This window comes from Lepidochelys kempii, chromosome 3 (assembly GCF_965140285.1).
Source record: "Lepidochelys kempii isolate rLepKem1 chromosome 3, rLepKem1.hap1, whole genome shotgun sequence".
NCBI lineage: Eukaryota > Metazoa > Chordata > Testudines > Cheloniidae > Lepidochelys > Lepidochelys kempii.
In genome coordinates this window covers 196435786-196450127 of record NC_136382.1, presented here as the reverse complement: position 1 = coordinate 196450127, position 14342 = coordinate 196435786, and the positions used below count along the sequence as shown (strand labels likewise).

The 14342-nt window shown below is 43.4% G+C and overlaps 1 protein-coding gene across 12 annotated transcripts in view; it reads right to left on the bottom strand.

The window, feature by feature from the left end:
• The window catches only part of VPS54 (VPS54 subunit of GARP complex), a 107899-nt gene that overhangs the window by 68618 nt on the left and 24939 nt on the right, over window positions 1-14342 (bottom strand). For all 12 annotated transcript variants that reach the window (XR_012158323.2, XR_012158322.2, XM_073339519.2 and 9 more), the window contains 3 exons: window positions 12282-12316; window positions 8167-8298; window positions 4570-4955 (listed from right to left, as the gene is read on the bottom strand). Coding sequence is in view for 10 of the 12 variants with exons in the window: in XM_073339519.2 (XP_073195620.1) it covers window positions 4570-4955; window positions 8167-8298; window positions 12282-12316 (553 nt within the window). In the remaining 2 variants the exon portion in view is untranslated. The remainder of the gene's footprint in view (window positions 1-4569; window positions 4956-8166; window positions 8299-12281; window positions 12317-14342) is intronic.

The window sequence follows — 14342 nt, the reverse complement described above, 5'->3', positions numbered from 1 at the left end:
GCTTGCCAGGGCTGAGCCCTGGAACCTGTAGGCTTGGCACATCAGTTATGAAAGTAAGAAAATTGCTTGAGCCCCAGCACTTAATTGCTTGAGCCCCAGCACCTCTTTCATTCCAAATTAACCGCTGGCTGCAGCATTATCTCCTACTCCCAGCACTTACCCTCCACCAGGCCTTCCGAGGAGGTCCTCGAAAGGAAGCCTGACAGCTAGAACCCTGCACGGATACAAAATTTATATCAGCAGATGTCCGCGGATATTAAGTGGATATCCGCAGAGTTGCAGGGCTCTACCAGGAATCACAGCAGCAAAAGCAGCAGTATGTCATGCCACCGCACGCAGGAGACAGTGCCCAGCCCAGGCAGCTCCTCCGGAATGGCTGTGCCACCCCCAGCGGTGTGGGGGAATTCAACTAACACATTTTAAAAAACCACTTTCCCTTCTAGTAGTTTGGCAGCCCTGCTCTCTTTATTTTGTCACATTCTTCTCTTTTATGTACATTTTATGAGTTTTTCTGCATCAGTTGGAAGGGAATTATGGAGCTAGCCATTTTTGTTGCTAGTAAAAAATCTTAAAAATTCTGAGTAGAGGAGCAAATCAGAGCTGAGGGATTACAGTAGCCCGAGTAGAAAGTTTTGCATATTCAGAGTACAGTTACTGAGTAATAACTATGGTTACACTATTTAGTCACCGGTATTTTTAGTAAAAGTCAAGGGCAATAACCAAAAAGTTATGGTCAGTGACTTTGACTAAAAATCCCCTAACTAAATCTTAGGTGCTGAGGCAGGGGAGGTGCTCCGGTGGTCGCTGCTGCTCCTGGGCATGGGGGGGCGGCCCAGGGTCCCACCGCTGCTCCTCCTGGTCAGGGGGTGGCCCATGGCCCCGCCGCCACTGCTGCTCCTCTAGGCGGGGGCGGCCTGGGACCCCGCCGCTGCTGCTCCTGGCCTACTGCTCTGGGGCAGCGCCTGGGACCAGTTGCCTGGGGCAGCCAGAGCAGCGGCCGGCGCGGCTGGCCCCAGGGCCGCCCCAGCTTGGGGTCAGCCACACCAGCCGTGGAAGTCCTGGAGGTCCCGGAAAATCATGGAATACGTGACTTCCATGGAAGACTTTCAGCCTTAGTAATAACATATAGTTACTATGCAAATCAGACATCCACAAACCCCAAAATACAGGAACTGCATAACTAGGAAAAACTATAAAAGTACGGATCGCAATATATAGACTCCCAGCACTCTGGCTGACCCTATTCAATTTCAGTACAAATTTAGTGTAGATTATTTCTGGTTATAGTCCACCAAAATTGTAACTTTGTACATTATACAGTTTTATTAGATGAACTAATTTATCATATATATCATAGGAAATATTCTTTAGCGGCATGTCATATTCTGAAAGGCATCCTGTTATATTGACATTTCTTATGCAGGTCAGGATAGAGATTATGTCTCTGCATGTCATACAGCACCTCGTATAATGCAGCTTCTGTTCTGATTGGGGCCCCTATATGTAATAAAAAGCATATAGATATTCAAGTACCTTAAAAAAATCCTTCTCCCCAATACACACTCACCTATCATTTATGGACTCCACTGATCGGTTACACTACAGAGTAATTATATAGTATTTTTCTAAATGATGTTTCCCAAGAAGGAACAGGAATAAGAGCAGATTCAGTTTGAGCATGTAAAATTTAGTCCCAGGCAGACTGCGAAGAGCTACAAAAGAATCTCTCAAAACTGAGTGACAGGGCAACAAAATGGCAGATGAAATTCAATGTCGATAAATGCAAAGTAATGCACATTGGAAAACATAATTCCAACTATACATATAAAATGATGGGGTCTAAATTAGCTGTTACCACCCAAGAAAAGATCTTGGAGTCAGGAGGGCCAAATCACACCTGGAGCTGCAGCTAGCAAGAGATGTTAAGAGTAACAAGAAGGGTTTCTTCAGGTATGTTGGCAACAAGAAGAAAGCCAAGGAAAGTGTGGGCCCCTTAATGAATGAGGGAGGCAACCTAGTGACAGAGGATGTGGAAAAAGCTAATGTACTCAATTCTTTTTTTGCCTCTGTCTTCACTAATAAGGTCAGCTCCCAGACTGCTGCGCTGGGAATCACAGCATGGGGAGTAGGTGGCTAGCCCTCTGTGGAGAAAGAGATGGTTAGGGACTATTTAGAAAAGCTGGACGTGCACAAGTCCATGGGGCCGGAAGCGTTGCATCCGAGAGCGCTAAAGGAATTGGCTGATGTGATTGCAGAGCCATTGGCCATTATCTTTGAAAACTCGTGGCGAACGGGGGAAGTCCCGGATGACTGGAAAAAGGCTACTGTAGTGTCCATCTTTATAAAAGGGAAGAAGGAGGATCCTGGGAACTACAGGCCAGTCAGCCTCACCTCAGTCCCCGGAAAAATCATGGAGCAGGTCCTCAAGGAATCAATCCTGAAGCACTTACACAAGAGGAAAGTGATCAGGAACAGTCAGCATGGATTCACCAAGGGAAGGTCATGCCTGACTAATCTAATCGCCTTCTATGATGAGATTACTGGTTCTGTGGATGAAGGAAAAGCAGTGGATGTATTGTTTCTTGACTTTAGCAAAGCTTTTGACACGGTCTCCCACAGTATTCTTGTCAGCAAGTTAAAGAAATATGGGCTAGATGAATGCACTATAAGGTGGGTAGAAAGCTGGCTAGATTGTCGGGCTCAACGGGTAGTGATCAATGGCTCCATGTCTAGTTGGCAGCTGGTATCAAGTGGAGTGCCTCAAGGGTCGGTCCTGGGGCCGGTTTTTTCAATATCTTCATAAATGATCTGGAGGATGGTGTGGATTGCACTCTCAGCAAATTTGCGGACGATACTAAACTAGGAGGAGTGGTAGATACGCTGGAGGGCAGGGATAGACAAATTGGAGGATTGGGCCAAAAGAAATCTGATGAGGTTCAACAAGGATAAGTGCAGCGTCCTGCACTTAGGATGGAAGAACCCAATGCACTCCTACAGACTAGGGACCAAATGGCTAGGCAGCAGTTCTACGGAAAAGGACCTAGGGTTGACAGTGGACGAGAAGCTGGATATGACTCAACAGTGTGCCCTTGTTGCCAAGAAGGCCAATGGCATTTTGGGATGTATAAGGAGGGGCATAGCCAGCAGATCGAGGGATGTGATCGTTCCCCTCTATTCGACACTGGTGAGGCCTCATCTGGAGTACTGTGTCCAGTTTTGGGCCCCGCACTACAAGAAGGATGTGGATAAATTGGAGAGAGTCCAGCGAAGGGCAACAAAAATGATTAGGGGTCTGGAACGCATGACTTATGAGGAGAGGCTGAGGGAACTGGGATTGTTTAGTCTGCAGAAGAGAAGAATAAGGGGGGATTTGATAGGCGCTTTCAACTACCTGAGAGGTGGTTCCAAAGAGGATGGTTCTAGACTATTCTCAGTGGTAGAAGAGGACAGCACAAGGAGTAATGGTCACAAGTTGCAGTGGGGGAGGTTTAGGTTGGATATTAGGAAAATCTTTTTCACTAGGAGGGTGGTGAAACACTGGAATGCGTTACCTAGGGAGGTGGTAGAATCTCCTTCCTTAGAAGTTTTTAAGGTCAGGCTTGACAAAGCCCTGGCTGGGATGATTTAATTGGGGATTGGTCCTGCTTTGAGCAGGGGGTTGGACTAGATGGCCTCCTGAGGTCCCTTCCAACCCTGATATTCTATGATTCTATGAGTCACTGTGGATAGTTCTCTGAAAACATCCACTCCATGTGCAGCGGCAGTCAAAAAAGCAAACAGAATGTTGGGAATCATTAAGAAAGGGATAGATAATAAGGCATAAAATATCATATTGTCTCTATATAAATCCATGGTACGCTCACATCTTGAATACTGCATGCAGATGCAGTTGCCCCATCTCAAAAAAGATATATTGGAATTGGAAAAGGTTCAGAAAAGGGCAACAAAAATGGATTAGAGGTATGGAATGGCTTCCAGATGAGGAGAGATTAATAGAACTGGGACTTTTCAGCCTGGAAAAGAGACAGCTAAGGGGAGATATGATTAAGGTCTATAAAATCATGACTGGTGTGGAGAAAGTGAATAAGGAAGTGTTATCTACTCCTTCTCATAGCACAAGAACTAGGGGTCACCAAATGAAATTAATAGGCAGCAGGTTTAAAACAAACAAAAGGAAGTATTTCTTCACACAATGCACAGTCAGTCTGTGGAACTCTTTGCCAGAGGATGTGGTGAAGGCCAAGACTATAACAGGTTTCAAAAAAGAACTAGATAAATTCATGGAGGATAGGTCCATCAATGGCTATTAGCCAGGATGGGCAGGGATGGTGTCCCTAGCCTCTGGTTGCCAGAAGCTGGGAATGAGAGACAGCGGATGGATCACTTGATGATTATTTGTTCTGTTCATTCCCTCTGGGGCATCTGGCATTGGCCACGGTCAGAAGACAGGATACTGAGCTAGATGGACCTTTGGCCTGACCCAATATGGTCTAATGTTCTTAGGATAATATAACAACATGATTTATACTTCATTTTATTACTTCCAATGGTTTTGTGAATGGTACCTACCGGAAACTGTGAATGCCCTGGAGTTCCTGCTGCAGTACCTCCTGCGTTGTTGCTATTAAGTCCAATGCGCCAACAAATTCAGAAGTGGACAACAACAGCTGTACTGTAGGCTGCGTTTGGTGTACAGTAGCCATTAACTTCAGTTTATTGTATGCTTTCACACAGTTATTTCTGGTGAGTGATAGTCTTAAAACTTGAAGCGATCCTTCACACATTACTTTATCAATTTGGGCGATTTTATCTCGAAGTATTTTTACAGCCTGGGAGGTTTTCCTGAGGTAGTCCTGCAATTCATGCTGAGAAGTCATTGCATGAAAAAATGCTTCTGAGCGTAGAGAAATTTGATGAGCAATATTTACTTCCACAATATCCAAATAATGGCTCAGCTTGAAAGAGAGAGAGAAAAAACAACAACAACCGTATGTTGTAACACCTGGCAAATATATCACACTACAAAAACACTAAAATGCATTTTGTGGGTATAATTTACATTATTTCTACTAGTACATTTCTTTGTGCTATAATGATCACCTGACTGTGGCCAATATAACACTGGATTAAAAGCTGTTGTCATGGTGGCAAATGAATAACTACCCAGTTTTGTTAGTGAGTTCAGAAAGCATTGGGAAGGTTGAGCGAGTTTACCTCCCTGGTAAAAGCATGCTTGCAAAGTACTGCTTGCAGAAAAGCAAGCAATTAAACAAGCCTGCCCAAGGCTTTATATCTCAGAGGTCAGACATTAACACCCCTACATACAGCCACTAGCTGAAAGGGTGTGCTGGGTATTGGCCTGCAAATGAGAATAGCACATGTACTTAACTCTATCATGCACTAAGGCTGCTACACCATGGTGGGGACCTCCAACAACAGAAGCGCTGACTTCGTGGCTGCTCGGATGCTGGAGCACTCATGGTAAAAAAAATAGTGGGTGCTCAGCACTCATCAGCCACAGCTGTTTGGCCACACTGCCAAAAGGCTGATCGGCGGCTAGGGCTTGGGAGAGGACAGAGAGCAGCGAGCAGATGAGAGTTTCAGGGAGGGGGTGGAGCGGGGTGGGAAGAGGCAGGACAAAGCTGGGGCTGCAGGGGAAGGGGTGGAGCAGGGACGGGGTTGGAGTACCCCCAGGGAAAACTAGAAGTCAGTGCCTGTGTCCAACAGGATGAAACTTGACTGTGATTGATAGTCTGACCTAGGTAGCTCCTGCTTCTTGGGGAGGAAGGGGAGTGTAGGGAGATGGAGGTTTCAAAAGAGGGCAGAGTTTTCTAGGATATCCACTTTAACTCACTCTTTTGTAGAGAAGTTCCCTCTGAAGGGGGGTTTGGACACAGTTGCCCTCAGCCAGCCATGGAAGTCACTCTCTAGTGAAGCAAAGCCCTTTCTCGTCAGTCAAGACCTGGTGCCAGGGTTCATGTTTGGAACCTGAACTCCTAATTTCCTTTGCTGCACTGTTACCAGACTGCTGGTCTGGCCCTACTTTATTCAAATTGAAACAACTCGGTGTTCTGAATAGTCAACTCTAAGTGGGACATTAAAATAGTCATCTGAATGCTAATACCCAAATGGCCTGATTTTTAGAGGTGCTGAACACCTGAAGATCATGACTTCAACAGGAGCTATGGCTGCTAAACACTTCTGAAAAATCAGCCCCAAAATGCTGTTCCTTCTCACAACTATTTCATTTAGGAGTTACAGTCTCAACGGACTATACAAATCTTGGTCTAAGTACAATAGGCTTATTTACAAATTCCTTCCAGCCAGCAGCTGTAATGCAGTATGCCCATAGGAAAGGCCCACTGACCTAGACAGTGCCATGGGGATTTGGGGGGTTTAAATTCCAAGCAATGGGTCCAGACTGGGTTTCTGAGTCCCACCTGGGAACAGCTCCCTGACCTGAGGGTGACTACAGAGAGGGCACTCGGCATCTTATCTGCACCAGATATAATTAGGTGGAGCTGAGCCTAGGTAGGCTCAGAGCCTTAAAAAGATTTGGGGCTCATGTAATGAACAGAGCAGCGTAATTATTAGAAAGCCAGGAATGCGGCTCTGAAGGCATCAGAGCTGCCCCATTAATATTCTATTGCCTGTTTTAGTGTTTCGAGTCTGCTAAGCTGCAGGAAGGAAACGTGGATAAAGACTGTGCTTGTTCTTATTTTAGTTGCACTAGGGAGAAAAAAACCCTGAAGCACCAGAGAGGCTTCTCTCTTCTTAACTCAGAACTCCTGCTTCATTTCTGTCCAACTGCCTAAGATCCTAGCCCAGTCACTTTCTGCAAGTTACATGCATTCTTAAAACTGGGGTTTAGTTGTCAGACAGGAATCACTTCAATGGCATCTTACACAGTTTGTTGCACTCTCACGTCCACTGCCATGGGTAAGGAAAGGCAGAGTTGCAAGAACTTTTTAACAGGTTTCAGAGTAGCAGCCGTGTTAGTCTGTATTCGTAAAGAGAAAAGGAGTACTAGTGGCACCTTAGAGACTAATACATTTATTTGAGCATAAGGTTTCGTGAACTACAGCTCACTTCATCGGATGCATTCAGTGGAAAATACAGTGGGGAGATTTATATACATAGAGAACATGAAACAATGGGTGTTACCATACACACTGTAACGAGAGTGATCAGGTAAGGTGAGCTATTACCAGCAGGAGAGCGGGGGGGGGGGGGGGGGAGTGGTTGACACACGACCTTTTGTAGTGATAATCAAGGTGGGCCATTTCCAGCAGCTGACAAGAACTTTTTAGTGACAGAGAGGCTAATGCTGTTTTATCTGATCATCACCTACAGATTTACGGGTATGCTCCTAAAAGCTGTTGCACTTAAGAGGGAAAATGTTTAAAATAAAACACATCACAATGATGTAAACTTTTGGAAGGATCTGAAGAGTATCTATAACAACAAAACAGGTGTCTGCTTTTTTTCTTTTTCCATTGCAAATATATAATTTTTAAAATAATAACAACTCTGAGTGTGATTAACCCAAAGACCCATATTTTTCATGTAGATGAAAATACTCTGCCATCAAGCTCTACAGTGCTCCCAAGGCATGTGTGGTTCAGCTACAATAGAAACTGTAAAAAAGGGAGCAGTACCTATGGTATGATGCCTGAAAGATAACAGGAAGCTACCAGGAAGGTTTAATATTTCCTTGCAGTGCACAGCACACCCTGCCTTAAATCTGGGGTTTTCCTGAAAGTTTTGAGAAAGTTGTACCATTACTGGATTGTCAACATACAAATCATGCACATATTCCTCCTGCAGTCACTATTCATATTCAGAACAGCCATAAAAGAAGTTCTTAATGAGCATTGTCTTCTTTGATTGTTTTAGCAGTTCCTACTAGAATATCTTTATATTGCATATAACAATGGTCACTTGTTGGCCCTACCCTTCTTTATTTAAAAAAAATTCTCCTCTCAGAAAGGAGGCCCCCACTGGCATTTACTAAAAATTCTTAGGCTGACTGAAGTAATATCTGGGCTGTAAAATTAATGTGTCACGTAACTTGCAGAAACAGCGGCAGTGGACTTGTCTAGAACAGTTTTCTTTGTAATCAGTGGACAGCTGCACTGAATAACAGCATTCTTTATTGAGATTTACCTTTTCTTGCAGCAACTTTGAGGAAGCTGCATCACGACTTCCTTTTCCTCCAGAAGTATTAAAGTGAGACCATGGTAAAACGGCATTAAACGTTAAGGAATCTTCCAAGGCAAAATCTGGTTTCATAAAAATCTGAAACAAAAAGAAATAAACGCATTTTTCTCTCGTCTCTGTTCTCCTTTCCTTGTCACTATTCCCCACCCTTCTAAAACAAAGAGCACACAAACAAACCCAGGCTTGACATATCCTCTGGGGGCTCTACTCATCAGTTTCTCTAAAAGCTACATTTTCATTTACAAAAATAAATAAATAATCAATCTAGCCCTTATGAGTGTGACCAACTTTCCAGCTGCAAAGTGAATGTGACCCAGTACAGGATTGTCTTCCTGAATCTGCAGGTAAACAGCCTGATAGTACAGAAGTACAAACTGCCCAAGCCCCAAATCCTGAGCTGTACTCAGGGGAGGTCCTCCATGGGACAGGAATGAATCCTTCTTTGGGACATTTTTCAGCAGTGGAAATGCTCCATTGCTGGTACTCCATCCTTAAAGTTGGAGTAGGCCCCACATCCTTCATGCTTCTCCCAGGCGGTGGATCCATCTTGCAATTAATTCACTGAATCCGGCTCTTAGATTCCCACTGTGGAACAGCACACCTGAAGTCCCTGCAGAACTGGACTCCACAGAATACAGGATGTGGGTGCACAACCCCTGCACAGCTCCAACGCCTTCCTCCCCAGGTACAGCACAGCACTTCATAGGCAGGAGTTGTAGTCCAAGCTGGATGAGCAAGCACCTCAGAGAGGTGATTAAGAAAAAGCAGAATGCATACAGGGAGTGGAAGATGGGAGAGATCAGGAAGGAAAGCTACCTTACTGAGGTCAAAACTTGTAGGAATAAAGTGAGAAAGGCTAAAACTCAAGTAGAGTTGGACCTTGCAAAGGGAATTAAAACCAATAGTAAAAGGTTCTACAGCCATATAAATAAGAAGAAAACAAAGAAAGAAGAAGTGGGACCGCTAAACACTGAGGATGGAGTGGAGGTTAAGGATAATCTAGGCATGGCCCAATATCTAAACAAATACTTTGCCTCAGTCTTTAATGAGGCTAATGAGGATCTTAGGGATAATGGTAGCATGACAAATGGTAATGAGGATATGGAGGTAGATATTACCATATCTGAGGTAGAAGTGAAACTCGAACAGCTTAATGGGACTAAATCGGGGGGCCCAGATAATCTTCATCCAAGAATATTAAAGGAATTGGCACATGAAATTGCAAGCCCATTAGCAAGAATTTTTAATGAATTTGTAAACTCAGGGGTTGTACCGTATGACTGGAGAATTGCTAACATAGTTCCTATTTTTAAGAAAGGGAAAAAAAGTGATCCGGGTAACTACAGGCCTGTTAGTTTGACATCTGTAGTATGCAAGGTCTTGGAAAAAATTTTGAAGGAGAACGTAGTTAAGGACATTGAGGTCAATGGTAAATGGGACAAAATACAACATGATTTTGCAAAAGGTAGATCGTGCCAAACCAACCTGATTTCCTCCTTTGAGAAAGTAACAGATATTTTAGACAAAGGAAACACAGTGGATCTAATTTACCTAGATTTCAGTAAGGCGTTCGATACTGTGCCACATGGGGAATTATTTGTTAAATTGGAAAAGATGGGGATCAATATGAAAATTGAAAGGTGGATAAGGAATTGGTTAAAAGGGAGACTGTAGCGGGTCATACTGAAAGGTGAACTGTCAGGCTGGAGGGAGGTTACCAATGGAGTTCCTCAGGGACCAATCTTATTTAATCTTTTTATTACTGACCTTGGCACAAAAAGTGGGAGTGTGCTAATAAAGTTTGCGGATGATACAAAGCTGGGAGGTATTGCCAATTTAGAGAAGGACCGGGATATCATACAGGAGGATCTGGATGACCTTGTAAACTGGAGTAATAGTAATAGGATGAAATTTAATAGTGAGAAGTGTAAGGTCATGCATTTAGGGATTAATAACAAGAATTTTAGTTATAAACTGGGGACGCATCAATTAGAAGTAACGGAGGAGGACAAGAACCTTGGAGTACTGGTTGATCACAGGATGACTATGAGCCGCCAATGTGATATGGCCATGAAAAAACTAATGCGGTCTTGGGATGCATCAGGTGAAGTATCCAGTAGAGATATGGAGGTGTTAGTACCGGTTATACAAGGCACTGGTGAGACCTCACCTGGAATACTGTGTGCAGTTCTGGTCTCCCATGTTTAAGAAGGATGAATTCAAACTGGAACAGGTACAGAGAAGGGCTACTAGAATGATCCGAGGAATGGAAAGCCTGTCTTATGAAAGCAGACTCAAGGAGCTTGGCTTGTTTAGCCTAACCAAAAGAAGGTTGAGCGGAGATATGATTGCTCTCTATAAATATTTCAGAGGGATAAATACCAGAGAGGGAGAGGAATTATTTAAGCTCAGTACCAATGTGGACACAAGAACAAATGGATATAAACTGGCCATCAGGAAGTTTAGACTTGAAATAAGACTAAGGTTTCTAATGATCAGAGGAGTAAAGTTCTGGAATAGCCTTCCAAGGGAAGCAGTGGGGGCAAAAGACCTATCTGGCTTCAAGATTAAACTTGATAAGTTTATGGAAGAGATGGTATGATGGGGTAACATGATTTTGGCAATTAATTGATCTTTAAATATTCATGGTAAATAGACCCAATGGCCTGTGATGGGATGTTAGATGGGGTGGGATATGAGTTACTTTCCTTGGTATCTGGCTGGTGAATCTTGCCCATATGCTCAAGGTTCAGCTGATCACCATATTTGGAGTCAGGAAGGAATTTTCCTCCAAGGCAGACTGGAAGAGGCCCTGGGGGCTTTTCGTCTTCCTTTGTAGCATGGGGCACAGGTCACTTGTTGGAGGATTCTCTGCACCTTGAAGTCTTTAAACCATGATTTGAGGACTTCAATAGCTCAGACATAGGTGAGAGGTTTATCGCAGGAGTGGGTGGGTGAGATTCTGTGGCCTGCATTGTGTCGGAGGTCAGAATAGATGATCATAATGGTCCCATAATTAATAGTTAATATCTATGAATCTATAAAACTCTGGCCACAAAAAGGCCAAATAATTTTGTCCCTGCTTCTGTTCATCTCAGTGAAGCATTGTCTCTGAAGCATCTGCATCTGGCTTAGTTTTAACTCCTTAAAACTGCTATAATGCCTGGAACTTCCAGGAGAACTGAACCATCTCCTTCCCATTCACCCCAAGCACCACACATGACATCAAAGGATTCAAAGCGAGAAATCAATATCAAGCACCGTCTGTTCCTTGGCCTTAACTTTAAAAGTTACAGTGAAAGCTACTTTAGCTACACCTCTACAAACCCTCAGGACATGCAGTGATCAACATTAAACCGTTTACCTGCTAATAACTTATCAACTGGACAATTTTTTCAGTTTGAATAAAATGAAATGTAGGTTTGTCTGTTTTGACCATTTGTTACGACGTATCTGTCACGTAGACTGTGAACTGATTGGGGCAGGAATGGTCTTCTTTGTGACTTGTCTGTACAGTGTCTAACACAATGGGTCCCTAATCCTTAACTGGGGTTCCTAGGTGCTACAATAAATAGTAATAGACTCAGGTCTACACAGTAACTTCAGAAACTTGTATCAAACTCCCTCCCACGCCCCTCCAAACCTTCAAATCCTCCTTCCTCCAGAATTTCTTTTCTGGAAAATGTACTCAGCAGACCACGGCCACGCTTCAGTAGAAAGCAGCGTGGTTGTCTATTTGTACATGGTTCTAGGATTGTTTAGTGACTAAGGCCTGAAAATAATGGCCGTTGTGTTTTACCTTCAATATCCACTAAAAGAATAAATACAGCTCAGGAGACAGAAATAGCAAACAACGGTAAGTATTATCCATTTGGATTACATTGTCTAAGTTCCACATGCAGTACTACCATTTAGGAGGGTCAGAGGATACCTATTAAAATAGTTCTCCCTCACACACATGCGTGTGCGCACTCACACACTCACACACTCTTAAGTCTTACACTAGAAATCTGACAAGCACATTTTTCCTTAATAAAGCCTATACTGTACCGCAATCATACCTTAGGTACTTGTTCCAGATCTGTCCTGGATTTATCTAAAAATAAATAAAATATAAGTAAACTAGCATGACAATTATAAGATTTCATTGCAGTCTTCTATAGTCAGTCATCAGCCAAATTATTAAACCAATTAATTTCAATAATCAGCAATTAAAGGCCTCGTTGCCCTTGGTAATTTTGGGGGGGGTTAGCTACAGTTTCTGTGCAGCACTCAGATGTGTCCGACTGACTGCTTTAAAAATAAATGTATTATTCATACCATAACAGAAACCCAGTGCTTCAAACTCACTCAGGGTGAAATTCATCTTGCTGGTGAGGACCAGTGTAAGGCTCTCTGCATCACTTCCGCTTCCCACTGGTGCTCTCTAGGGAGGTCGCTGGTGGAGCAGTCACATTGGGTTAAACCCAGAGGGTAGATGCACACACGGTGGTGATGGGGAGGGACCACAGGATCCACACCGACTCAGTGACCCTATCACTCTGTGCAACTGACATAGAGGTAGTACTGTTCCAATCCATAAGCTGAAGTGATGGTCACAGGGGGTGGTTGCAGAGGGAAGGAAAGAATCAGGACAGGAGAAGAGCTGCACTGGAGCTCCATGCCCTGGCCCCATTTGGAAGCGGGATGATTTCACACTCTTAGGGCTCCATCCACCCTAATTCAGTCACATAAAAGGAGCTCAATCAGAGTGTACAGAGTCTCATCAGGCCAAAAAGGGAGGCAGATGAAATAAGAAATCCATAGCTCACTTGGAGGGTCCCCTCCTCCCCTCACAATCACCATGGTGAAAGGGAGCTTTTACCATCTCCAGCACTTCTCTCGCCTGCAGAGTTGTTACTTTATTTGTATTAAACACAAAAGACAATGCAGCCCAGGAACCATCCCTCAGCCTTCTGTCCTCAGTCTCAGGCTGTAGCAACTCCTTTAGCTGAGAGACCCAGGTTGCGTTTTCTAAGACTGGAGAAAGATAGGCAACCCCAACACTGGGAGCTGCAGTGGGTGGAGAGCTAGTTTACTGAAGGTCTGTTCTCCCAAAACTACTCTCCAGCTCCCTGGTGCAGAGATTTTTATCCTGTTTGGCTTTGCACAGCAGACCAACCTTTCCTCACGATAGTTATTCTTACTCAAGCCTTCTGGGGTGCATGTTTTGGGCTAGATACAGTCCTTAGACATTTTAACAAGTACAGTACTCATTTACAATAAAGGCTATCCATTCAAAAGCTGTGATATTGTTCAATAATATTACACTTTCAAGATCCCCTGTGTAGTACTACGGGCAGTTAACAGAGGAAGGATATTACTGTGCTGACAAAGGTAAAGCATAGCTAAATATAAGAGTTAGTTCTCAAGAACTTAAACTATGAAAGACAAAAAAGTTGGACTTCATTTTTCATGGAAGGGAAAAAAAATGGAGGTAATAGAGGTATTAGAAAGCCTGACAAGACGAGCTGAATCCAATGGAGTAAATAAAAACAGGGAAGCATTCTGTAATTACTAGGAACAGGGGATGCAGACAAACTTTCATTCAATGAGCAGTGCTTTGCCAGTGAAACTGAAAGAATTAAGTAATACAAGCTAACTTCAGATTGTCCATTATACTTTCTCTGCCCGTCTTTTTTGCCAGTTCCCAATCCTTGATCACCTGAGATATCTCACTACAAAGCCAAAATATATCAGGAGAAACAGTCTTATTACAGCTGCAGACTCCATTAAAAGAACCATGCAAGCAACCTTTCCTAATGATGATCTTTCAATATGTCAGGGATGCCACAATATCACAAATTCCAATTTTGTTCTCCATTGGGGGGGGGGGGGGAGGGCATTCTTCATTACTCAGAACATGAACAGTAACCAGAAACTCAATACAATCTCATAATCGAGTTTCTTTTTCTTCTTCTTCTTTTTTTTTTAATAAGAGGAAGTTAAAGGAAACACTGTCACGGATGTAATGTAAAGTTGTGAATGCAGAGATGCCAAGGAAGAATTCAGGAGCAGGAATCACTAGTTTTTTGACCTACAATGTCTCTATCCAATCATGCCTAGATTTTCAGTGATCATTA